Source organism: Scatophagus argus, chromosome 12 (genome assembly GCF_020382885.2).
Source record: "Scatophagus argus isolate fScaArg1 chromosome 12, fScaArg1.pri, whole genome shotgun sequence".
Lineage (NCBI taxonomy): Eukaryota > Metazoa > Chordata > Actinopteri > Scatophagidae > Scatophagus > Scatophagus argus.
Window position 1 is genome coordinate 10404093 of NC_058504.1, and position 26736 is coordinate 10430828.

Sequence of the window (26736 nt, forward strand, 5' to 3'; positions counted from 1 at the left end):
TAAATGTCAAGTCTTCACATCAGACATAATGTGACCCAGTAACTATCTGCATATTGTTGCTTAAGTGTGCTTAAGAAATAGCAGGGATCCTACTGTCACTCAACACTGCGCCCGCCTTCCATTTATGTCTACTAAATTAAGGTATAGCTATAGCAGCCATTATTTCCCTCTCACCTCTCTGAGAGTGTTCTGGTGCTCCATCTGCAGGCAAGCCAACTCATCCTTTGCCTCTGGGGAATCGGCCTGCAGTGAAAGGAGATAATAATAGTAATTTTAAACTTTATTCATATGACACTCTTCAAATTTACAAAGTTAGAAGTTACAAAACTAAGATACAACAATACACAACAGATGAAATAACAAAAAGACCAAAGCATGTGGGTACACAGGAAGTTAAAACAATAAAATCATATAAATAGGAACAAAAAAAGTATAAGATAAAAAAAGAAACAAAAACAAGCCAAATATTTCCAAAATCTTTCACAAGAGAAAGATTTAGAGAAGAAATAACAGGGGACACACCAGGTCAATAAAGACAAGATGAATTCAGGGGCAGGGCCATTCAAGGCCTTAAAAGTGAACAATGAATTTTTAAAATCAATTTGAAATACAACAAGGAGCCAGTGCAGGAAGGCATGCACAAGGGATATGCGATTATGTCTCTTCCTCCTGCTAATGAGTCAAGCAGCAGCGCTTTGTACCAATATGAGACAGCGGAGGAAGCCTTGGCTGTTGCCCGAGCAAAGTACATTGCAATAACCAAGACAGGAATAGAAAAAAGCATTAACAACTTTTTTTTTTCTGGATCAAGCAACCAATAAAAATGACCTAATTTTAGGAATTATAATGAGCTGAAAGACACAACTCTGAGCAGCATTTGGCGATCAAAACAGGGTTTAGCATCAAATATTATCCCTAAATGTGATTTGACAGATCGCCAAGATTAGCACCAACATAGCTGATGAGATGCGGGATGTGGGAGACCGAACAGAACGACCTCAAACCTATCACCATCAAATTTTAAAGAAATGTTGGGGCATCCTGGATTTAGCATCAGAGAGGGAAGCTGACGGATTAATTAAGCTGCTGGAATCAGTGGATTTTAATGGCATGTATAACTGAGTGTCATTGACATAAAGAAAGTCGACCAAATCGTGATTTTGAATAACCTGGCCAATAGGCAGCACGTATACAGAAAACATATGGCAGCCAAAAATGGAGCCCTGAAGGACCCCGATACTTAAGTGAGCTGTCAAAGAAGAAGCCAGAGCGACACTTCTGTGGAACGTTTGGGAGAGTAGCCTTTTATATACGAACATTATATACAGTCAGTGATTCCTTCCTAAATCTCAATGTAATATCAGGTTCAAGAGAAGAACTGGAGGAGAGAGTATTTGAGAGAATCGGTTGCTTTGAAAAGAACTTCAAGATATTAGTTTAAAAAAGTAAGCCCACCTCACATCTTAAACTGCTTTCTGTTGAATGAATTTCATGAGTTGGAGATGGACGCTAAACTTCAAACTGGTGCTTCCTGCTTTTCCTGTTTGGTATGTATCTTCACACTGTAAGCCCATATAATGAGGACCTTCATGTTTGATTCTAGTGAGGCCAGGTAACTAGAAAGGTAGGTCTACTTGTACTCTCATTCAAAATATTTAACTGAAATGGTTCTTCCTGCCAACACATGATGATCATAGGAATTACAAAACATACTGGGAAGATATTGAAACTACACTGGCTATTTTACATATCATAGAGTCGGACATGTGCTTATACAGTCCAGATAAGGACAAGTATCTGCTGTTATCCATGACCTGCTTCAACTTCTAACCATGAAGAACTGAACTGTTGCAGATATTTTTCTGTGAGTCATAACCCCTGAAGACCTGAACCCTGACCTCCTGCTGCGCCTGGAGCTCCTCCAGTCGTCTCTTCAGCTCTGCGTTTTCCTGCTCCGCTCCAAGCAGCCTCAGCGTCGAAGCCTCACCGACTTCAACGCTCAGCGGCTTCTGATCTGTGACACAGACAGGTAGAAGTAAAGAATAAAACAGTAAAGATACAACAAAAGAGGACAGGCCCGAAAAAAAGAAAAAGAGAAAAAGATTCACTTGGTTATTGTTGATTGATAACACGTGGGCCAATATTGCCTCCAGATATTTTCTCTTATCAGTTAATTAAAATGTCTTAAATGACAAGGTGCAGAGAGGCAGGTGCTCTGACCAATCAGTTTGCTCAGCTCCTCGTCGGAGTCCAGTTCTGACTGGAGGAAGCGTTGGTGAACCGGAGCACGAATACTGTCGCTGTGCCTCAGTTCAACCTCAAGGCTCATGTTCATCTCCAGGAGCTCATCAACTCGCTGCCTCTCTGTGTCCCGTTCCTACACACACACACACACACACACATGCAAAATAATAGGTAATAAGTGTAGTTCTTGGCATAAATATATACCAAAATGACATGAATGATTTCAGTGGGTAATTTCCAGTAAGAAACATGCTGTCTTCATTGAGAGACTTGAGAGACTTCACTGACAGCTTCAAGAAATCATTTTTTAAAAATAAATTTTAAAAAAACAGAATCAAACTTGCTGTATGTATTGTCGCCCGCAGGCAAAAAAACAGATTCTGACAAAATACAAAGAGGCTACAAAATCTAAAATGTCGAAACTTCACACACACCTTCAACCTGGCAGCACAGAAGATCTTTATTTGCTTAATAACTATTGCATGAATTCTTTGGTTATGACCAAAGCCCGGTCTTCCATGGATTGACCTTGCTTTTTGTGAGCTAACAGGGACCTTTGATCTTTGACCACCAAAATCAAATTCCTTCATCCTCAAGTCCAAGTGAATGTCTGTGCCAAATTTATTCAAATTCGGACAGTCAACCAGAAAACGTGAACGTTTGTTGCCGGTATGGTTGGTGTAAAAACACACACAACAACAGATTTTTCATTCAAATGCCACAAAATCCAAAGAACACAACGTATACTACATATAACATAACATATACATTTAACATATATTCCTCACATATTAAATAGACGCACATGCACACATGTACAAATATAGCCCATGACACACATATTCAGACATTAAATTACACCCACCGCTTCCACGTCTATGATTCTCTGACGCAGCAGAAGATTGTCCCTCTCGAGCTCCCTTAGTGAAGAGCAGCGTGCACGCGCGTCTGCCAGCTGTTCTTCCAGAAGAGCTTTGGTCTCCTGCAGAGCTGCACACAGCTGCTGCTGCTCCTGCAGGCCGTGCACAGACAGACAGGAAACATGAATGTGTAAGATGAAGTGAAGTGGTCATCCTGTTAGTCAGACCATATGAAGGTGGACACTCAGACTAAATGTTTGCTGAGAGAATCACATTGTGTATTTATGTGTCTTTTGCAGCTGCAACCGTCAGAGCTACTCGATCTTTGATCCACATCAGTCAACCTTGGCTTCTGCCAAAGGCAAAATCACCAGTAACCATGGTGATTACACTGTCAGCATGATCAGGACTTCGTGTATCCTGCAAGAAAGGGTTAGTTTAATTTACTCTGCTCTGTACCCATTTCTTCCTATACTAGCCGTGCTTATTTCTACTTTATTATTTCCCTACATATTCCCAGAAAACCTTCTGCTATCACCCAGGAGATCCCTTTATTGTTATGCATATAGAACTCTATCTATCTCTATCTATCACTATCATTGAAGCAGGGGTCATGTGTAACGTGTGCGTAGTCTAAAAGCCACATGTGAGTATTGAGTAAAATCTCAAGAGTTCCAAAGCAGCGAATGCTTGATCACATTTTTTATCTTGTTTACCCGCTCTTTCATTACTGTAGATATTTTCTGATCTAAAATGTTTTGGTTTGCTTTTTTTTTTTGATATTTTATTTTTCATTTAGGCTTGTTACTTAAGATTTCTCTACCTCCCTACCCTCACCTTATGAGTGTAATTAATTTTCCATAAAACAGAGATAAGACACAATAAACCAATTGAAAGGTCAATTTGACAAATGTTTATCTTTCTCAAATTTTCTACAGCTATTCCCATATTTTTATTGTGAATTCTTTTGGTCACGGTAATTGTGTAATAAAAAATCTGATATCTTAACTGTTAACTACACAGGTAATCTGTGAGATCAGGAAACACAGCAACACTGCTACAACGCACTAGGCACAGAAGGAACAAAAACAATTAGACAACCACACAGATTGTAAACAAGCCAACGATTCAGCCAGATTATCTAGACTACTACACTTAAACCATAAGTGACCATACCGTTAATGTTAGTAATAACCTGATATGAAACTAAATAATAATAATATAAAATAAAATAACAAAAAACTCTAAAATCAATTTTTTGAGTACAGTGTTGTTACTGGGAATGGAAATAGGAACTGGATTAGTAATGATTCAAAAACTATTCAAATAAAGAAATTAGTCTTGGAGTGTCTCCTTGAGGGAAGAAAACCTCAATATGTTCAACATTCAACATTGGCTCAACAACCACGGAAAGTTTTACTGTGAGTTTGTAAAAATTCATTATGAATCGAAATACAAGAAGAAAAATCATGCTGCGAGCTAATTCTGAGCGTCACAACGATGCAGAATAAATCAAATAGGACTGAGAAGGTGACAGGGAGGACACTGCGAAGTGTATTACAAGGATATGGGCACATTTTCAGCCTAAGAACAGTCATACTACCTCGGAATAAATCTCATTTGGGTGTAAAAGCTCCAATAACTGAAGCCATCCTCCTGCTCTTTGTCAGTGAAGCAGCTCTGAGCTGTAAATCCTGATGACAACACACAGTATAATCTCATTCATGGGCTTGGAGCTTCCAAGTTGGGCAAACTCACTCTTGATTGAAATGCTTAGGACCGTGATGGGGTATATTGTACACGGCCTTGGAGGTGCAGTACTTCTTTTAAAAAACTAATAGCTCTTCAGACAAAGGTTAAAAAGGGTATCTTGTTGACGTGACCTTTGCTGGCAATGTTCATACGATGTCTGTATTTTGCCAGTGCGCGTGTTTATGTGTATGATAGCACATGTATAACTTATCACCAAAACATTTAGCATCTATTTCATGGCCTGCAGTGTTGCTTGTTTTCCTTCTAGTTAAAATAAAATTAATTAAAATTAAATTGCTTATTCAAAAGTATGCGTAATGTGTGTGTTTGTGCGTGTGCGCGCGAGTACCTTCAGTTGAGTGCGCGTCAGCTCCAGGCTGCGCAATCTGTGTTTACAGCTCTGAAGCTCAGTCTGGAGCTGCTCCGCCCGTGTTGCTCGCTCTCGGGCGCAGTCCAGCTCATCCCGCAGCGCACGCATGCCCCTCACCTCACCCTGCAGACTACGGTTCTGTAGGTGCAGCCACACCCACACATTCATATGGCAGAAAGAGGGAATAAAGTCAAAACTGAATGTGAACAGATCAGAGATGTGCAGCAGAGCAAATGTTGACAGTCTAACACAGGGAGAAGGAAAGGAGGAGCAGTGTGTGAGTGTGTGTGCGCACATTGTCTAAACTGTGAATTTCAGCTGGGTAAGACATTTAACAGCAATGTTCTTTGAAACAAAACTGCAGTTGGCTGTAATGTGTGCGCAGTTTAATTTCTGCTTAATATGTAACATAAGAGAAATCAACTTATTGGCGATTAAAAGCCACCTGTGTTTTGTGGTGTTGGCTGTGCTGTAATGTTTTTCAGTCTGTTATAGCTGTTGCCAATCTAGTGAAGTTTTATGTGTGATAAAGTCTTTCTGTGTATCCAAAGGAAGGATGTCAGTACTGTCTGTACCTCTTTCTGAAGTTTCTTGAGCTGCTCCTCCATGGTTTGAATCTCCTGTTTGTAATCCAATATCTGATCACCTTTATCTTCCCTAAAAAAATTTTAAAAAGCACCAAAAATGCAGTCAACCAGTTTCAGTCTACATTTAATACACTTTGTGATTTGCATTATAGCAACTTGATTTGTTCCTCATTCGTTGCTGAGTAACAGTTTCGTGTATGTCTAAGTGTGACAAAACCATTTGCACATTTTTCATGTTGACCTTCATCGCAACTTAGCAACTTCTCAAGAAACTTTTGAGATTTTCCATCAGTAACACACAGACACAAACACACACACACACACTCACAGTTGTTGTTTAAGGCGGCGGAGTTTGGCCTTGCTGTCTGCCAGCTGGAGTGCCAGACCTTGGGGTGGATCCTCACTGCGACCACCCAGGGGCGTCGTGGTTGAGTCAGCCTGGCCCTCCCGCTCCCGACAAAGCTCTGCCATCCTCTGGGAGAGCGACAGAGATGGGGCGATAGATGTGGCAAGGCACAAAGAAGGACAGGGGGCAAAAGAAAGATTTAGAGAGAAAGGGGAAGACAAGTAAGATAAGAGATTACAGAAACGGACAAAAGCCTGGACATAAAAATTAGATACTTAAAATTGTACATTGTTTAACAGACAGTTTGGTATAGTGAGAGGTGATGTCTGCTCACTGTGCACTGACTTCAGGTACAATGTCTTTATCATATTTGTACAAACTTTGCTTTTCAAACATTTTCTTTTCTACAAAATTAATGTAAAATGACTTTTCTCTGTAATTCTGTCTCTGTGGTCTATGTGACAATTTCTTTGTAGTAACACAAAATTCATTTTTTCTGTGGTTACATGCTCCAGATGCACGAGAGCAAGGTGAACCCTTGTTTCATCAGGGCTTAACCGAGGGGAAATCATTTGATCAAAACTCAATATGTCGCGCTACTCTGATCTCATGTTAAGGCTGTAGGTAAAGGTTTAGAATATTATTCACTATTCAAAACAGGTGCATTTTTCCAACAAATGCTAACAGATCTCAGTGGATTTAAGGATGCAGGAGAGATTTAAAGAAAACAAGCTTCAATATGGGCTAATATCTCAGGTCTTCATGTTTTAAAAGCAAAAAAATAACATTGTGGGAGTATGTCTGAAAAGACTTTTACAGTCGTCTTTTTTAGGATAGCGCTAGGATAAGGTAACGGCAGTCCACTGATATGCACTTTATTTCTTTTCTCATAAAACTTGTAAAAGCTATTCAATCACAAATCCCGCACTTGAGATATCATTTCAGCATCACCTTTTCTTGGCTACAAGGTAGAACTACTACAACTGTGAATGGCGAAGAATAGCAGCAAACTGAATGTGAGCTCTGGGAAGCATACAATGGCTGACTGATGAGGCTGTGGCCTCAGGCACAAGAAGATGAGTTAGAGAGCTCTCATTCCATGCACGTGCAGTCCAAATCTTTAAGTGATTATGCAGAAAGTTTAAAGTTAATAATGTTTATGTTATTTATGTTTCAGGTAACTGAAAAATTCATGTCAAACGCTGTGTGAGAATACGGACAACATCAGCCTTCGCACCTTCGCTTCGTCATCTGTTACCTCGGTCTCAAACACCCAAGGAGTTCCACGAGGACATGGTGACAACACCAGGGGAGGGTCTCACCCTCAGACTTCTAACTTTTCCCCAAATTGAAGATGGAGCTCAGTGGTCACCATTTTGACAGAGATGGTGATGTTATCGCTGCTCTAGACCACTTTCTGGAGTTCAAAGACACCAACTTCTACAAAGATTTGATCCGTATGCTCCACAACTGCTGGACTAAGTGTGTAAATGAGGAGACTATGTTGAAAAATAAATATGGTAGGTTTTCTAAAAAGTAATTCTTCTCACGCCACAACCTTATCAATCACTCCTCATATTTTTGATCAAATATGTTCATCACACAGATCTGCATCAAAGGTCCCTAGCCGGAACTGAACTGGAGACATCGCTGAGAACATTGCTGTTATACTATACGGTATAATTCAGTTATTATTAATTATTCAGGATACAGCTTCTCACATTGGTGTAAACATTATGACATGATTTAAAAGAATATTGCAAGATTTTAGGAAATACACTTTTTGCTTTCTTGCCAAGATTTAAATGTAAAGTTCTGACAGCTCTGGTGTAATATACAGTCTGTCCAAAGGTTAAGAAAATCAGCCTACAAGCACTTCTGAGTCTCACTTATTAAAAGGTAATATCTTGTTTGATCACTCTAGATTTCTGTTACCTTTGAACAGAGCCAGACCGTTTGCCCCTGTTCACAGCCTTTATGCTAAGCTAAGCTAAGCTAATCAGCTGATGACTGTAGCCGCATGTTTTAGCGTACAGACATTAGAGTGGCATCAATGTTCAGTCATCTGACTCTTGGAAAGAAAGCAAAAAAGCATATCTTCCAAAATATTAAACCATTGCTTTGCATGTGCACACGTATACCTCCAGCTGTGTATCTCTCTGTGCCAGCAGGCTTTGTATCTGTTTGGTCATGGAGCTGAACACCAGCTCTAAGTCTGCACCTTCAACTTCCATCAGCTCCTCCCACCGAAGTGGCAGCACCATGCGGGGATCCTGAGTCACCTGCGGCAAGGACAACTTATCAGGTTTTTATGATAAGATCAATATGCATCTGAGAAACCTAACACAAAATGGCTAACAACAACTAGGCAGCATGAAGGCTGTGTGAATACCAAACAGAGAAGCAACTGTGTACAATGAAGGAGGAAAAAAAAAAAAACATCTCACACATCTTCTGAAATTTATCCATTTGGGAGGTGTGTCCAAAAATGCCTGACTTGTATGAGAAACTAATGATCTTGTAAACAGGTTTGAAATGTCCTCGGGTGGAAGGCATATGAGCAACAACCAGGGGGTGCATCCATCCACACAGGAAGAGCACCTCTCACCTCTGTGATTCATGAGGCTGAAGAACCTGGCACAAAAAAATGCTGGTGGGCAACACGCTGTTACTGTAATGCAGACACGCCGGTATGCAACATGCTGTTTTTGTAATGCAGGCAATTATTCACGGGGGGGTATTTTTAAAAGAGTGCAATTTGGCATTTAGGGTTCATTGGAGAGGAAAGCAGGGAGCAACAGAGAAGAGATAAAGGAGAGAGGATGATGTGACGGAGGTGGAGGTGGAGAGGTGGACATGAGGGGTGGAGGATCCATACAGGATCCATGGCAGCAACGGGCACCCAGAGGTCCTTCAAAGGCTGCCAGCAGAATAACAAGTAGCTCATTTTCACACTCACTTGAAGACCCAGTAGAAGGTATAATAGTGTCACTCTCTTTTTCTGCAGGCCAGACAGTGAAGATTTTTTTTTTTGCTAAATCATATTTGGGAGCAAAAATCCCCTTAGAAGTGTCTCCCCTGGATAATAGCTCCTCATACCGACCCATTCAGTGAATGTCTTGGGGGAGGGGAGGGGGGGGGTGTCCTTGATTTGACTAATACTTGAACGTACCTGCTGAATACAGCTGGCTATGGCTGCCTGGGTCTCAATGTCCAGAGACTGGATCTGCTGAATGAACGTCTCCTTCTTCTCACACTGCAGACACACACAAATGAAATGGAGCCGTGTGTGTGTGTGTGTGTGTGTTGGATCAAGACATATTGATAACGATAAGCCATCTGACAAAAAAGGCAACAATCTTGATAACTGATTAATTGTTTCAGCAGAAAAAAAGGGAAACATTCAGTAGTTCCTGCTTGTCCTCACATTTGTGCATTAAACAATGAATTGATTAATCATCAAATACAGTCAGAAAATTAATCGATATGGAAAATAATCGTTAATTCGGCCCTAAAAGAGATAAACCTTTCGTTAAATGTGAGCCTGCTCCCCCTGGACTGGAAAAGTAACAACAAGTATCTAATTATGTGCAGTTCATATACAAACAAAAGCAAAATGTGCAGCATACCAACAATAGTTGCATGTCATACTCATTTTGAAAAAGTCTCTATTATGGACTAGTCTAGTAGTCGTGTGCTGTGTCCCACAATCCTGCCCCCCAAAGTCACACAGATCACTGCAGCTAAGGCAGCAGATGACCTTAGCAACAAAACAATGGCAGAAGAAAGGTTCACAACTGTAAGATGTTTTTATTTTTTCTGTCAGTACATTATATCTTTCCCATATCTCATTTAAATTATACAGACTTCCTTTCCTTTCACTCTCTGACTCTCTCCTGGTGGTGACAAAAAGAAGTGCAGCATTACCTTAAATAAACTTACGCTTTGCTCTGGATTTGAACATTGTTGGAAAAATTTGGGATGATGTAAGTGCACAACTGGATATATAAAAGGTCTAGTCACTTTTAGACATTTACTGTGGCAATGTCACATATCATATCTTTAAAGCCACTTTGTAAAAATTGAAAATGTTCAATATTTGGCCCCAGTGGTAATATTAAACAAGGGGTCTATAAAATTCAACCCCCTTGGAAGCTTTCTAATTTTATTGTCTTGCAGCACTGAATCACGGTTGATTTAATGTGGCTTTTTCAAAACCGTCTTTATGGTGAAGGTTCTGTTAACTGATTCACCAAAAAATTCCTGACTGGTGTGTTTATACTATTGTAAGACCCTCTAACTACACATTGGTGATGGTTATTTATTATGGGACTTTTATATTATCTGCGCCTCAGTGGCGATATTGGTATGGTATGTTAAAAGGGGGTGACTTTGAAATTGAAGGATCTTTTTCTGTCAATCACTTTCGAAAACTGCGAAACAACAAAACACGAAAACTTCCAAGGTCTGTCAGTACTCTTTATAGACTCTGCAGACTTTGCACACATTTTCACTGTCTAAATTTTCTTTAAACAAATACCTTTGTCATTCCAAAAAATTAGAGATGCTATAATGAGAACTACTCTGTCATAAACTGAATTGTTGGCCTGGATGAAAAGTCTCTGGACCACTTAAAACATCAGGATTGATTCTTTGGAGACCATTCGATGAATATTTTACTCTGAATTCAAGCGATGGACTGACCACACCATATGAAGTAAAATACTGCTCTTCAGTACAAAGTACTGGTCGTAGTTCAGTAAAGCAACACTGTGTTTGTGATTATCAACCTTGGGAAAAAAAGCAAACAAAAACAAAAAAAACGTGATGGTCGTGTGAGTGTGTGATCACCTGCACTGCACATCCTAGTAAGAGCAGCAGCAGTCGCCTGAGCTCTTCCACGGCTGCCTCTGAGGACACAGAAATAACTGTCATCATCATCATCATTATCATCATCATCTCCACCCCCCGCCGCCACCCTCCTATCATTATCACCTTAATGCGTTTCACAGATAGTAGAGATATGGACTCATATATAAAGTATAATTACTTTCCTGCCACTGAGACATTGCACTGATAGGATCATGTTATCTTGTACCTGTTAGGGGGTCCTGCCCCAGGATGGCAACGTTTGGGAGGGGCATCAGTATCAACTGCTGCAGGTCTTCCTGAAGAAAAGAATAAATTTGAAAAGTTAAGTGAAAAAAAAAAAAATCCCCGGTGATGAGCTGGCCCGTCCTGTCTGTCTGCTCACAGAGGGTCTGAATAAACAACAACAGAGAAACTTTCCACCCGTCTCTGCAGTTTGTGGTGTAAACAAAGACCTGGTATCTGATAAGAGCAACTTTGCTGTTGTTCTTTAGGATCAAGGAGGCTTTGTCTGAATTATGCTTAATATATTTCAGTGCGTCTGATTCTCAGTATTCTCTAGAAGCAACAGACACATAAGAAAGTTCAAATAAACAAACAACAATCCTGTAACAAAATCCATGAAGTGTTTCTACTGATGCCCTCATGGTTAGAATACACACATAATATGGGCAATGTGACAGCGGGTTCAGCTCTACACCTCTAAGAGCCTGAGGTGTTAAGCATAATATTTGGAGAGGGCACAATTTCTTAACTCTGCATGAGCAGTTTTAATTTATTTAAAAAATAGCTAACATTAATCTGAGACCATTCAGTCTACAATAGCTCACTGTGTGAAAAAGCATATTCTGTGTCATTAAAATGAAGTCGGTTTGTGGTTGGCTTTGATGTGGTTTTTCTGGGTGACGATAAGCGTGTATCCAATACTTAAATAGTATTCTTTACATAAAAGAAAAAATTGAAAAATTTAAATTTTTGACTATTCACTAGTCATACTGTTTGTTATGGTCAGTTAGACACTTAAACACTTGAGGGTTTGTGTTTAATACATAAAAGGTATTTTAGTTTCTGAACTAAAACAGAAACATTTTGAAAAAATAGAACTTAAATAATTAGTGCAGCCATTAAATCTCAAATGTAAGAAGGCATGTGCCCCCTCAGGATAAATAATCATGTGGATGTGGACTCCTATGGCCTCTAAAGCAGCCAAAACAAGTTCTTAGGAGTGGACGTTTCCGGCGTCGTCTTGTGCGAGAAAAAATTTAAATTGTGTTAGAGAATAAATGGTGTGATTAAGGACCAGCAGAAGGACTACAAACACTGTGGTCAGTTTGTTTCAACAACCTGTAATTTTCTGTTTCAAGATCTTGGATAAATGACATGGAATAAAGCCGTACAGCAGACCTGGCTTTACTGGCAGCAGATACAAGTATCTGTCATGTGGACCTGCAGTGCCTCGCTCCTCCTATATTACCATCCAGGACAGGCAGATGACTTCTGCCAGGTACTTTATTTAGTTACTTACTTGGTCCTAAACCCAAAAAACACCAGAAAAAAAACTTCCCTGTTAATTAAAAATGTTTCTGTCAAAGAGCCACACACTGGCATTGGCATTGGCTAGCTCCCTTCCCAACTGCTCTCAAAGCCTGTTCACATCCTCCTGTGATCCATCGATACAAAATCACTAGAGTACAAGCAAGCAGCAAGTCACAATTACAGCTTTCTCTTTTGCTTGCTGTAATTTGTAAGCTGTACAGAGAGAGACAGAGAGAGAGAGAGAGAGAGAGAGGGAGAGAGGGAGAGAGAGAGGGAGAGAGGGAGGAAATATAGAGGCAGGCGCTCCCTTCAGCAACTCCATCATGTGCGTTTGGCATCAGAAACATGTGCAGCCAACCTGAAGTTTGTGGTCCTTCAGGGCATTTAGGACATTAGCCACTGCAGCTTTGTGTTGGTCAACGTGCAGCTCATGGTTCATGATGCCAAACAGACTTCTGCAAGAGATGAGCCCTGAGAGAAATTATATAGAAACTGTTTGTTGTTGTTGGCATACTGAACAATTTCCCTCTTGAACATCATAGGACCATAATACACACAGGGTGGTGTTTGCTCAGATCCCTCCAGCTCTATATTTTATACAGTGCATCATCGTTTGGTACAATTATATACCCTGCTTGAGTAGGAGATTAACAATATGAGTAAGACATGGTGCAACTATCTGTTCTGTGCTTTGATTTCCAGGACAGTTTCTCTTTTCCAGTGACTTTGTAGTAAAAAAAAAAAAAAGAATTATCCTTTATCCCTCAGTAAGTCCTTCTCTGAAAATAATCTAAAGTTGTTCACAGTAGTGCTGAATTTGAAATACCCTTTTCATCAAGCTGCTGGGTGCACCGGCGAAGAGAATTAAAATATACCCTTATCTTTTGTATCAACAGTTCTACTTTATGTTGTTTGGACTGGTGTTGGTTTTCATTTTACCTACAGATTTTCAATGCTTCAATTTGAGCTGTCTCACTTTTCCTTCATCTTCTTTTTTTTTTTTTTGCCTTTAGCACATGCACAGACCAGATTCAATCTGTAGATGTTTACTTTGGATGTTCAGGAGCTCTGAAAGTACCACGGTTTTCAGAGGATGGACATCTCTAAATGCAGACGGTCAATAAATTAGTGGGCAGGAGGAACATTCAACATCCTACTAAAAGAAGACTGAAAACTTAGTATGTCCATTTAGAGCCACTCCTGGCTTTAGATGGAGAAGAAGATAAGAGTAACCCACAGTACAAGAGAACAGAACAGATCAGAATAGCATAAAATATAGAATAGAACAGACTAGAATAGAACAAACAAGGTGTCCCATACTATATTGTACTATAGCAGAGTACAGGTTGGTTAGACTGGATCTAACTTCATATGAGAAGAGACACAATGATACAAAATTGAAATAAATAGAATAAAACAAAAGTGATGGAAAAGAATAAACATGACAGACTACAATGAAAGAATAGAATCAAATAGAACAGAACAGAACAAACAAGTAGGTAGAAGTAGGTAGAGTAGAAACAAAATACAGCACATACAATATTAATTGCCATACAGTGCTTCATATACCAGTAAAGATAAATATCGACTGCTAACAAAAGAACATCCTGCATCATCTACACAAATAGCTCAGTAGCTTAGAAAAACTGAGGTCATAGCAGAGAAAATTATGCTTTGCCAGATCGTAGAAGGTTGATGTGGCTTACACTCTCCACACACACTAACACTGAATCTCTCACACACTCTCGCATAAACACCTACACAGCAAAACAGCGTCAAAAAAAAGACAGTGAGAAGCAAAACTGTGACCAGCGTGGAACTAAACATCGACAGCGACCGTGCAGCCTATTCTGCGTGTGCCAGGTGAAATTCCAGTTTAACACCGACTGATATGAGTTTCCCAATTATCACCAGGGTTTTGTGCTCCTCTGAGGTTTCAAGGGACATTAATGATTTACCGAAAATTAGGAAGTGAAACCTTGCAGGCTCGTGTTTTTATGTTGTGTGACAAGCTAACTAGTGCATGTTCAGTCCACCTGACTAAGGCTTGGGGAGGTTTTCTTTGCTGACAACAGAGGGCCTTTGAATCATCCTCTGGGGGAAGAATTGTGTCATTTCCTCTAATGCCACAGGCGCCCACAATGCATTTTATGAAATGCACAATACTGCTGTTCGATAGATTTTTATTCACTTTCCTTCCTCAGCCCCCTAGCCAAAAACTACAGCCAAAGAAAATAATAATAAATAAATCAGCTATCCATTCATCAAATGCTTTCTCACCCCATCTGCCTTATAATAAGGGACAGGTCTTCTGAGGATGCAGATTTTCTGTTTCATCTTGTCGTTGACGCAAATACTCCATCACCCCCCGCATACACTTCAAAATTTCTCCGATATCCTGTGGCAAAACATTTGTGAGTTGAGACAGTTGATAGCTGAGATTCAACTTGTCCTCTGATGTTTTCTTTTTCTTTCAGCTAGACAACTGCTTCTGCAGCACTCCCCCGTCTCCCCCATTCCTCGCCATTTGGTGTGGCTCCGAGTTATGTTTCAGAAGGATACTTCAGTGTTTTTACAAGACATTTTGTATTTATAATGAACCCCTAGCCATTTCAGTCCATCCACAAAAAAAGCAATCACACTAGCGTTTTGTGTGGAGGTCAGTCCAGAGTCAGACTATTTCCAAATAGTCTGTGTGGTGTGTATAAGTGTGTCACAGGTTTGCCTCAGTATTTCCTCTCTGTGAGGTTGTCGAGGTTTAACTTATAGGAATAGTTTGCTTTCAGTGTTAGTTTTTTTCCAAGAGTTAGATGAGAATTATGACACTACCCACATGTCTGTGCTAAATAATAAGCTCCAGCTAGCAGCTTATTAGCACAGCATGGAGAGTGAAAATTAGGTAAAACAAACAATATATAATCTGTTGATTAGCTTCATTACTTGCTGAATTAAAAGTTATGACAACAAATCATCCAACTCTTGGCGAAAAAGGAATAAATGCCTCTTAAAGTAGGTCTGCATTTCTGAGTAAAATAAAGTATACAAACAAAAAATGTATTAGCATGAACGCAACGTCTCATTTCTTTTATATGGTACATATGCGTACAATATTTGTTGGCTGTATTTTAAGTGTTTCTAGAAGCACAGTGCAGTAAGAAACACTAGCAGCATTAGCAATTTGTAGGTTTGTTTCTGTCTGAGTCTCAGTCCAACATACAATCCTCCTTTAGCTCTGTTTTTCATCTGCACGAACACCTGAGAAAAGCATTTTTTTCTCTTTAGGAGCTGGAAACACGCCTTTGTCTTCCAACTAGCCGCTAACGTTGTCTGCTGTTTGGTGCTGTTCTGCTCAATCAGAGCACCGAGAGTACACCAAACAGTACAGCTGCATGCTATAAAATCAAATCAGTGAGCTAAAAGACACTCAAAAGTTGTGCTGCAAGGACTGCAAAGACAGATGATAATTCTCTATGGGTTCACATTACACACAGCCATTTGATCCCGATGAGTGCAGTCAGATTAACAATCTCTTTGTGCCATACTGACATTTGAGTTGATATTCACCTAGCTGGGAATGAAAGAACATTGCTGACCTTGGAAATAGTTTGATAACTTTATCAGAGGTCTACAGGAAGCAGAGTTTGCTTTTGTTTACTTAATATTCGGTTGAACTGTAAATAACTATGCATGCAAACTAAGTCATCTGTGCTACATGCAATTACATCCATCCATTTTCAATATCTGGAGTTTATCTGTCAGGGTTGTGGGGGGCTGGAGCTTATCCCAGCTGACTACAGGTGAGAGGCAGGGTGCACCCTGGACTGCTCGCCAGTCAATTGTAGGGCTGACACACAAAGACAGACCACCCGCTCACACCTGGGAGCAGTATACAGTAGATGACTGTAGCCACTGAACCTAATGTGCATGTTTTTGGGACTGTAGGAGGAAGCCGGAGCACCTGGAGAAAGCCCACACTGGCACAGTATGGGAGAACGGGCAAACTCCACACAGAAGGGCCCAGACCAGGATTCGAACCAGGAGCCCTCTTGCTGTGAGGCGACAGTGCTAACCACTGCACCACAGTATCTATCCAAAAAATTCCTCCATGTGAGAACACACATGTTTAAAACCTGCATGTGCCCTGTTGACTCTCAGACCACTGATTTCCTCCCCCCCAACCATTCCCTACCTGGTAGAAGGCTCTGAGATGTCGATTTAAAATTGAAAAGTTCTGGACTCTCAGCATGTGATCATCTCTCTCATTGTCGTACAGCCGCTCCACCTTGGGGTTCGAGTCTCTGGGACGTACACAGGAAAAAAACATGGCGGTGAATTTACTGCAGCTCGATCAAACAGCCCAGCACTGCGGCTCTCCATATGAGAAGTCCTTATGCAATGGTGCATTTAAGCAGCGGGTGAATAAAATTTTAATGAGCCTGAGAAGCAAGGAGTTAGAATCCACATGCAATTATTTGTTGAAATAAAGCGGCTTAGGTCAGGCCAAATTAATCAGCTATTTGGCAAATACTGAAAAAGATCTTGTTGGGCCAGTTGAGAGAGAAAGGGTTTTATCATGCTGAAATTTGAATATGTAGATAAGGAATTAATTAAAGATGACTAACAGGCTGGCATATATATATATATATATGTATATATATATATGCAGAACCCCATTTCATGATTCACTGGAAATTTATGGCAGATAAGAATGGGCCATACATTTACACCATCCTGCCGTTACACCAACGTGAGGTTATGAAAAGGAATGTGATGAAAGAACACCACATTTTATGCAAGTACAGAACAAATCTAATAGTCTACAGTGCTAGTAGCAGCTCCGAGAGGATGCACTTAGGCACAGCAGATCTTTGAGCTAAACGCTAATGCTAGCATGCTAATATACTGATGTTAAGAAGGTACGTTTAGCTTGTTCACCATCTCAGCTTGACATGTTAGCATAGTAACATGTGTCTCGATATCGTAAGACAAATATTTGAACAACAAATGTGAATCTCATGGTGGTGTTAAAGGAGAATTAAGAGGATTACCAAAGTTAGTGTTGTTCATCCTCTGAGAACCGGGAATGTTTTTATTCTACGTGATAGTTATATAGATATATAGATATAGATAGATAGATATTTCAGTCTGGATCAAAGTGGTGGACCAAGCATCAGTCTGTCAATCCTAGAGCTTTGCAGTATGTATCTGAAAAGGTTCTTCACTCAAAAATTGGCCTTTTAGCTCAATTGGAGAATGGGTGGTGGGTCTATTTTCAAATTTTTAAATTTTTAAAAGTTCAACACCTTTCGTTTTCTACATTAGATTGACAGAAGAATGTCCCTTTATCATGTAACTACTTATTTTGCCTTGTCTTCTCTCCACTTTTATTGCAGCCAGTGCACAGCTGCAAGGCAATGAAGCAAGAAAATCTTGATCAATCTTACATGACCCTCATGACCTCATTGAGGAAAATCCCATTGGTCAGCCTCATGTAACGATCCCGGGCACTCTGGGAAATTGAGTTTACTTCCATGTACTGACTGTAGAGCTGAATGCCGTCCTCCCTCTCCACCATCGTCTCAAATAGCTGAACCTGCGAAAGACAGGGAAGATCATGTTGTGTATATAAGAAGAAAAGCTTTAGTGTGTACAAGGAGGTATGCCAAGACAGAGGCAGGACCAGAGACAAGGGGGAGATGGAGAATAGCAAACATTTTCACACAGGAAGCCACTTGAGTCGGCGCACCTGTTTGGACAGGTGGAATCTGTGCTCTCACACTGGGAAGCACTTCACAGTGACAGGCAGCCAAGCAGGACAGCAGCCAAGGTCTCTCTCTCTCTGTGTCTGTATGCTAGAAAAAGCTGCGCCAATGCAAATTCCCTATAATGAGGTTTATTCCCACCTGCACCTTCTAAAAGCTGCACTGTCTGTAAACAGGCTAATAAGCTTGATTTGGTTCAGCTCATAAGGTAAGGCAGAGCAGCCCGAGACACTGTGCAACAGGGTAAACAGAGAGCCGGTTACTGCTGACGTCCTTCAGCACAGGCCACGTGAAGCAGGATGAAAGCTCTCGTGTCAGTGAATAACTGCCCTGCCCTGACTGTGCCAGCTGCAGGCGTCCCGTTGAACCTGACCTCTGACATCCCTCTTTGGAGGAGGGCAACAATGAAGTGAATGCCACTACAAGGTCCAGTATAGAAACACATTATATCATAAATACTGTTCATTGACCAGAAAGGAGGAGGCGGGGGGGGGGGGGGTCCCCCCTGGGTTCCTTCTCATGGGGAAAGACCAGCTGAAAATTCAGTCTGTCACAAACAAATCCTCAAAAGCTTTTAGTGACTATTCTCTTGTATAAACAGTGGATAACTTTGTATTAGGCTACTTTTAAATCAGAGACAGCCCAAGGACACGGAAGTTTCAAGGCTAGGAGAACAAATAGTTGGTCATTAAGAGGCAAGGGAAGCTGCCAAAAGGAGAAGTGGGGTGTTTGAGTGTTTGTTTTGCTGTACACAATAGCAAGAAAACTCACATCCAGGCTATTTTTTTGTTCTCTTTATCCAACTCCTGTATTTGTTAGGGTGAGTAGTACTGGAAAATAGACTGCTGCAGGCTAAAAGATACAAGTCATAAACATTTGCGACTGGAAATAACAGTGTGTTTACAGCAGAACCGGTCACTGTCCGCGGGGGATTTCTTCTTTTTTTAATTAAAATTGTTTATTTATTCATTTGTTTATTTGTTTTACCAAATTCCACACGGTCGTTATATTTCTCCTCTCTCTGCCTACAGGAGTGATGACCTTTTCTCTAAGTGATGAACGATAAATGACGTACCCATTTCGCCAGCGCGCTCTCCATGAACTCCTCTATTATCTCCATAATGTTAGACTCCATTGTCGTGTTAAGAGAGCTGTGAAACACCACAGAGGGCAGCTAATTAGAAAGTACTGTCGACGCCGCTCATGTGATGAATCAAAAAGAAAGAATCCATCTTGTGACAAGCGGAGCAGTTTGACATTTCTGAGGCCCTTCCCCTCCCTCCACCTCTCTGAAGCTTCTCTTCCTCTATGAGTGTTTGTGTGTGTGTGTGTGTGTGTCAGTTAGTCTCATTGCAAAACCACACCGGAATTTGTCAAAACGCCTTTTTTTTTACTTTTGAACCAACATTATTACACGCACTCCATTTATTGGATTAGAGAAACTAACAATATTACTAAAAATGAACAGACAATAACAAAAGGAGCATCAGAGTTTTGGATAATAGTAATAGATTAATAGATAATAGTTTTTCATATGTTTGACTGACTGTGATCTCATAGGCCATGGAAATACCTTGATCTAAGATAGGACTGCAACACGTGGTTTAGACTACGTGCAATTACATTTTTTTACAGCGTAGGTTATTTGCATAAGAAACTCATTCAGCGCCAGAGTTATTTCTCCTCAATAACTTACTGGTTTGCCCGTGAACATGACAAACGGTTTGACTGGAGTTATTACCATTATTAAAGTTGTCAGAGCTGTAGTCCAAGTCCTCATTAAATCACTTTCAGACCAAATTCAAGTACTGTGCAATAGCGACCTCTGGTGGTTCCAAATTAAAATTCCATCAACGTTTCCACTGCGAAATGACTGTGCGAAATGCAACCAACCCTGTTTAGGTTTTGGTGCAGCACTTCCTGTATCATAAGCTCTGTTTTAAAAAATGCTTCCAGTATTTGTCATTTTGTAGAGCTTCGTTCTGTTTGGCGTATGGGTTTACACGTGTGTAGCCTATTAATGTTGGTGTGCTGCGTGTACAGTCGTGTTCAACAGGTTTCCCTTAATTCCTGGGAATTTTATATTTACAAGAGCTTGCGCATTAATTATTTTTTATTTTTCAGTTGAATATTCCATTTGTTGTGTTGTAATTATTTGAGAAAACTAACTATGATGACCACCTTTCTGTCTCTAGTTGTGTTGCCGTAATAATAATCATTAAATTCTGACAGTTAACATAATTTAATAACCTCCAGAACCTACCTGTTTTATAATCAAAGATTGTCTTTCTGCGTAGTTATCAGTCTGGTATGAATCAAATAAAACATTCATTGACCTTATTCTGTGATAGAATTTTATTTCAGAAGAATGAGCACACATTGCATAGATCCGTAGCTAGGACAACATGATATATTCTTTGCAAATTAAAAGCATTTAAAGACTGTGTTGCTTTGTAAAATAACCTCCAACATGTTGTGCCAGTGTGCTGTTGAGTGTGTTCTCCTGTGTGCTGGCAGTGTGTGAGTGTGTGTGTGTGTGTGTGTGTGTGTGTGTGTGTGTGCTGATACTGCTTGTGCAGCAGTCCTGGGATTAACTATTCCGGGATTATCAGATTGTTTCAGAGCTGCCAGAATAGACAAGATGACAGCTTCATATAGGGCACCACACTCACACGCACATATACACACAGACACACTCACACACTTAATCCAACTTCCCTTGCTGAACTCAGATAACCCATACACAGAGAATTCACTCCTCTATTATATTAGGTGTACAAAAGGAAGCCAACACTACTTAGCAGTTGCAAACTTCTACCTTTAATATATAGTTCATGTTTCCTTTTCTAACAAGTTCCTAAGCATTTCATTGCAGTTTGGTACAAACTCTATGGCAGGTGATGAATAATACAAATGCATGGGATGAACACTGAGCACTGTGTGACTCTACCGTATTTGAGCCAAATGTCAAAAAATGTGTCTGTGTTTGTGTGCATGCTACACTCGTTTTAACTTAATGTACTTTCTTCTAGTTTCAACAAAAAAATACTACACATCTCCTGAACAGGTTTCCTGGTGGTAATACATTCATGTGGCCCTGCACTAAGGAGATGTTTGTTTTGGTGTCTTTGTGCATGGCCTGAAGAGATTCCCTAAGTCTTGCACTGTTTTGGCCATGTGGCTGCTGCATTGGTGGAGCGCAAATCAAGCCTAACGCACCAAAACCCAACAGGTGTTCTACCTGCCACCAGTCAACTCACACAACCAAAAAATAAAACCTCGGACACATCCCCTCCCCCCGCATCCCTTCCTCCTCAGCTCATATTGAAATATTTTTTCCCCTCTAGCTGTCAGGAGCAGGGGAAGCAGCCTTCTCCGCTGCGTTATCAGCACCCTTCCCTGCATCTGCGGACTCCTCGCCGACGTTGGGTTCAACCTGCCCGAACTTAAGCATGGTGAGGGCATTGGCTTTGAGGTCTTCAAAGGTTTCCTTCACTCCCTTCTCCAGGAGATAACCCTCACTGTCGCCCTCGGGATTCTCCAGAGCCATGGCTGCTTCCACAGCCGTCTGCAGGTATCGCATGCTCAGAAGCACTGACAGCTGGGCACAAAGACACAACAAAGATGCTGTAAAGAAAACTGCATCTGAAATCAAATGTCTATCATCAAACGAGATGTTCAAAAGGCATGATAGGCTCACGAAAACCTGTGGCTGTGGAGAGGCATGTGCTTCAGCCACATTGATATCATAAAAAGAAAGTTTTTAATAACAACAAAAATATTCATTAACTGCCCTTAATCTGACAATTAAACTATGATTGATGCACATATTTGCACACACTGCTCTTAACTCTTTGTGTATGTATACTGATGCTGATTCACTCTGACCGTGGACGAATAAACATGACCACATGACTAATCACATTTCACTGCAAGATTACATGCTTTTTTTAGATTCAGATTTAAACATTTGGTTAAATATTAATGTTAAGGTTAGTGAAAAATGCCATTCAGTTACTTCCATACAGTCCCTTACACAAACCTCAAATTTGGGTAAGATTGAAATAATGATAAACCGGTGCAGTACAAATAGAGCGAAAATAAATAAATTGTCTACCAGTCAGTGCTATACAACATATCTTTTTTTGTTTCATCTCATGCTTCCTCTCCCTCTTTTGTTTGATCTCAAGGTATAAGATTCAAAGGAGTTTTTTTTTCTTTTTACTTTTGCTTTTACTTCTTACTTGAAAGTCAGATGTGATGTGCAGCTCAGCTTGAGGCCTTGTTAACTCAATCACACGGCAGACATCTATCCTCCTCATGACGGAGCAGAAAAAAATGTCATACTGAGCCGTTGTTTCTAACAAGTAGCTTGTTCGATTAGCTGGAGGCAGTGCATAATGATGCACTATTAAACATGTGCATGACTATCCTGTTCCAGCTCCAGGTCCTGTTTGTTATATGAAGAGAGTGTGCTATCAGTACTGTTATTTGGCAAAGGATTGAAAGTGCGTGTTTGATTAAAAGACAAGACATCATTCTGGGTCAGTGAGGTTTTCTATCTGTCACTTGTCACAGCAGTATGTGTGTGTGTGTGTGTGTGTGTGTGTGTGTGTGTGTGTGTGTGGGTGATTTCAGGACAAATGTGAAAAACCTCCCACACTGTGACAAATTCCTGGAGGAGCAAACGTCACGAATTTTTAAATATTCAGTTACAAAAGAAATCACAGAAATTAACACTCTATGACTTGGATAAATACTGTATTTTTTTCTGTTTTACCGCAATTACAGAAAAACTGTCATCATTCATCATGTCATCGTGCATCTCACCTGTATAAAGATGACTGACAGCACACCAGGACCAGTTGAATTCATCAAGTCCATGTAGTAGTCGACCAGAGCCTGCCTACAGCCGCGGCTGTACAGGTTGAGCTCCTCTGAATGGTAGTCATAGCTGAAGTGGGCGTTGTTATCCGTCAGGTGGTACTGCAGACAGGGGCGAGGGGAGGCCGGGTTACAGCAGCTGAAAGGAACACCATCTAACAGGTAACGGCTATCCACGTTACTCCGGATACGACTGGAGACAGAGAAGGGAGGGACAGTGAGAAAACAGATGATGGAAACAGATTAGAAATGGCAGAAAAGTAAGGGGAGAAACAAAGAAATGAAGGTGGAGAAGGTGTGTTCATTTTATTGTAAACCACATGACAAAAAAAATCATTTTCAGACAGGTTAAGGGCCTCACTTTTAGCTCAATAGCCACTTAACATTAGAGAGAAATGAGCAGTGCCACTGTACTGTGTCATCATGCCACAGCTCTTCTGTCCATTCATTCCTTTTCAGCTGTTTTATCTTAGGCCAACTTTTCTCCGCTTGCCTTTCCATCCGTTTCTGCTGTTCCCTTCAAAAGTAAAGGCCAAATCTATTTTTAAGACACTCTTATACTGTATTCATTCTTCTTCCCCCCTTATTCTTCCTCCAACGTATTGTTTGACCTTTATGGACGTGAAGTCTAGTTATCTGTCACTCATTGAGACCTCCTATTTCCTTGTCTTCTCTCTCCTGTAGCTTTCATCAATCCGGTTTCTTCCCTTCCAAGCTCGTCATGCCCGCATCTCATAATCTGCTCATCTCTGTAGCGTGATTCACTCACTCCTTGATGTCTTTAGAGGTGAAGTCCAGGTATCTGTTGTTGACCCACTGAACTTCAAACCAATCCTTGAAGTTGTTGTTTCCACAGCAGCGAAACTCCATCTGCAAATGATCAATGGTCTCCTTCTGAGAACAGCGGCCCGGCACGTCTGTGTCCTTGTAGAATCGGATGCCATTCCTTAGGCCCACCTGACAGCAGAGAGAGAAAGAATAGGGCTGTTTTATCTGTTGTTTTCATGTGTGTTTTCTGTCAAGAATGCAGCTGTTTACAGTTCAGTTTAGCACCTGTTTTAATTATTTGATGCCTGCTTTGTTTAATTCCAACGTAGCTGAGAAAACTGATTTGAAAACTGAACTCAACTCCTGTTGGGGGCAGATCTCTTTGCTGCAGGGCTATACTAACACCAACTGTACCCCATGACCTGTCAAGCTCCATCATTATTCAGGCTAGTGACCCCACCTTGAGGGACTCCTCCAGACGTCCTTGCAGGGCATAGCTCAGCACCACAACAACGATGAGCAGACAACAGAGGAGTGCAGCTACAGCAAACCAAGCCAGGAGGAGAACCTTCCAACGGGGGAAGCGGCTTGCGTCCAAGGAGTCCTGACAAACACGACTGGCGACCCAGTTAGTGCCGATGGAGGCCAGGCCCACCATCATCAGGATGTTGGGCACCACGTGGATCTCTGTGTTGTCCATCACCTCAAGGAAGAAAAAGCAAAGTCAAACAACAATAGCATCTACAAAAACAGCAGCTAAGTCATTTTGTCATTTCCTCTGCCCACTTTAGTAGGTAATAATCCTGCATTCAATTAGCATTATCTGTTCTAAAAATTACATTGGCAACTAAGTAATTCATTTAGCTTGATATACTGGAATCAAAGGTTACTATGGAAATATGAGGACAAATTTAATTAATTGTCCTGGTTACAGCTGAAGTCAATTAAAGTAGGTTGAGACTTTACTCATTATTGAGTTATACTGAGTTTTTCAAAGCACCTTGGCCCTGTTGTTGCTTCAGAATTACTATTTATTCAGGCCAGATGTGCCACCTTAGAAGGTTGTCAACCTGTGTCATCTATCCAGCCAGCTGTGGTTTGTGATAAATCATCTCGGCCTCTGGATGAGAAGAAATTATTTCCTGATCGATTTTGTCAATGATCTATACAAGTAAAGTGCCAAGGAAATTGTCTATATATGTGCATTTTCTAACTAAAAGAGGATTAATCTGTTGTAAATCAAGATCCTTTAGCTTCCTGAAACCTATCTGTAAACAAACTCAATGACACTTATCTACACAACTAAGAGGTTATGGAATCTCGTGCTCTCGGTGGAGATCGATAACTATCTGAGGGCATGTGTTCATGGCCTGCAGCTTTCCTGTGCAACCCACAGGATATCAATGCATCCAACCTATCCAAATCAATCAGGGATCAATACAGCCCATTGACTGGCCAATTTGAACAAATGCAAATGTCTTTTCAAGGTCACGACTTGCACCTGCTGGTCACTATACCAAAATTCAATACATACTCATGACATGTGTGAATGTGCCTGAAATAAAAGTATCGGATAACACAGCAAATTCAGTAAATTCGGCAAAGGCAAAAGTCTGAGCATGTAAATGCATGTTTGTGTAACTGACACTGTAACTGATGTATTTTCAGACCATCAGTTTGTGTGTGTTTGTGTGCATACGAGTCTCTTTGCCTCTCTCTACCTCGTCCCTGCGGAGCAGCTCTGTTTTGAGGTAAACCCCCAGACAAAAGATGAAGGTCCCACACATCACTGCCAGCCAAGACAGCAGCCACAGTCCCTGGGCCAGACGCACCCGCCGCTGCTGGGTGAACTTCATCTTCAGCAGCACCATGGCTCACTACCATGCACCGATCCGCACAAAGACAGGGGGGAAAAGTAAGAGAAAGGGAGCAGGAGAGAGGACGAAGGAGTTTAGTAAATTACTGTCAAAAATGGAGCGTCAATCCAGAAGAGGGCAGCTGTATATAAAGAAACAAGCCCTACAGAGGTTACAAGAGGGTGGTTTCAATGTGGCCCAAACACGGTGGCCAGCACAGGACCAGCTCTTGTTGTTCGGTGAGTTATTAGCAGGTTGAGCTCATCTAAGTTGTCCCAGGTGGAGGGGATAAGCAGGTAGATCCCTTCGATGGTAGGACACAGTTAACCTCAGAGGATAATCCAAAAGCTTTCACTTGGATGTTAAAATTGTCGCAAAAATATGATTTATAATCCAAGTCAGTGCAGCAAAACCACAGGGGAATGGTGGAAAATTGTCAGATAATGAAGTAAGGAGAAAAGATATATTCCTTTTTCCAGAAATGACAGGTTTCCCCTTCAAGTCGATCACACTGCTGTGGCCAACCCGCCCACTTTATGATGAAAAAAAAATCCTCTTCTTGTGGTGATGTTGTCTTTTGATGGCGCCCCTCTGGGTCTGTGCATGTGCGGCGCCCCCCTACACCCCTGTACCCATGGTTGGAGGACACAGAGACTGGCCAAAGTCAAGAGTTTGGAGCCGTAATCCCCCCCAACAGAGTCCCTGGGATCCTATTAAAGTCCAGGGGCCAATGGGAAAGCAGGCCAGTGTCTGATCAGCAAACTTGTTCTGATCGACACGCAGTATGGGAGTGGACTATCGTGACAGGTGGACTTACCTGAAACCCGTCAGCACAGGCTGGCCACTATGCACGCCTTGGAGACAGAAAGCCATAGACACAGTTAGCTGAGGCTAAATTATAA

At 41.0% G+C, this 26736-nt stretch overlaps 2 protein-coding genes across 2 annotated transcripts in view; both read right to left on the reverse strand.

The window, feature by feature from the left end:
- The window catches only part of ccdc88b (coiled-coil domain containing 88B), a 41349-nt gene extending 21710 nt beyond the window's left edge, over window positions 1-19639 (reverse strand). Inside the window, exons 1-14 of the mRNA XM_046406054.1 lie at window positions 19402-19639; window positions 18009-18157; window positions 16754-16862; window positions 11258-11327; window positions 11011-11069; window positions 9332-9415; window positions 8301-8441; window positions 6142-6287; window positions 5802-5883; window positions 5206-5364; window positions 3110-3256; window positions 2221-2377; window positions 1899-2014; window positions 175-243 (exon numbers count right to left, since the gene is read on the reverse strand). Of these exons, the coding sequence (XP_046262010.1) occupies window positions 175-243; window positions 1899-2014; window positions 2221-2377; window positions 3110-3256; window positions 5206-5364; window positions 5802-5883; window positions 6142-6287; window positions 8301-8441; window positions 9332-9415; window positions 11011-11069; window positions 11258-11327; window positions 16754-16862; window positions 18009-18157; window positions 19402-19461 (1548 nt within the window). The 5' untranslated portion in view covers window positions 19462-19639. The remainder of the gene's footprint in view (window positions 1-174; window positions 244-1898; window positions 2015-2220; window positions 2378-3109; window positions 3257-5205; window positions 5365-5801; window positions 5884-6141; window positions 6288-8300; window positions 8442-9331; window positions 9416-11010; window positions 11070-11257; window positions 11328-16753; window positions 16863-18008; window positions 18158-19401) is intronic.
- Window positions 19640-21669: 2030 nt separating this feature from the next.
- rom1b (retinal outer segment membrane protein 1b) lies at window positions 21670-25849 on the reverse strand. Its single transcript, XM_046407037.1, has 5 exons — window positions 25700-25849; window positions 24439-24681; window positions 23980-24167; window positions 23157-23403; window positions 21670-21927 (listed from the first exon to the last, which is right to left on the reverse strand). Exons 1-5 carry the CDS (start codon window positions 25847-25849, stop codon window positions 21670-21672), a joined length of 1086 nt encoding a protein of 361 aa, XP_046262993.1.
- Between the last annotated feature and the right edge of the window lie 887 nt (window positions 25850-26736).

Bases quoted from the DNA above. Each gene is read 5' to 3' on its own strand.
- rom1b (XM_046407037.1), bottom strand. From the start codon at position 25,849: ATGGTGCTGCTGAAGATGAAGTTCACCCAGCAGCGGCGGGTGCGTCTG. The intron at 23,404-23,979 runs GTGAGTGAATCA...CTCTGTCTCCAG, and splicing joins ACCTCTAAAGACATCAAGGA to TCGTATCCGGAGTAACGTGG. The intron at 21,928-23,156 runs GTGAGATGCACG...CTTTGTGCCCAG, and splicing joins TGTCAGTCATCTTTATACAG to CTGTCAGTGCTTCTGAGCAT.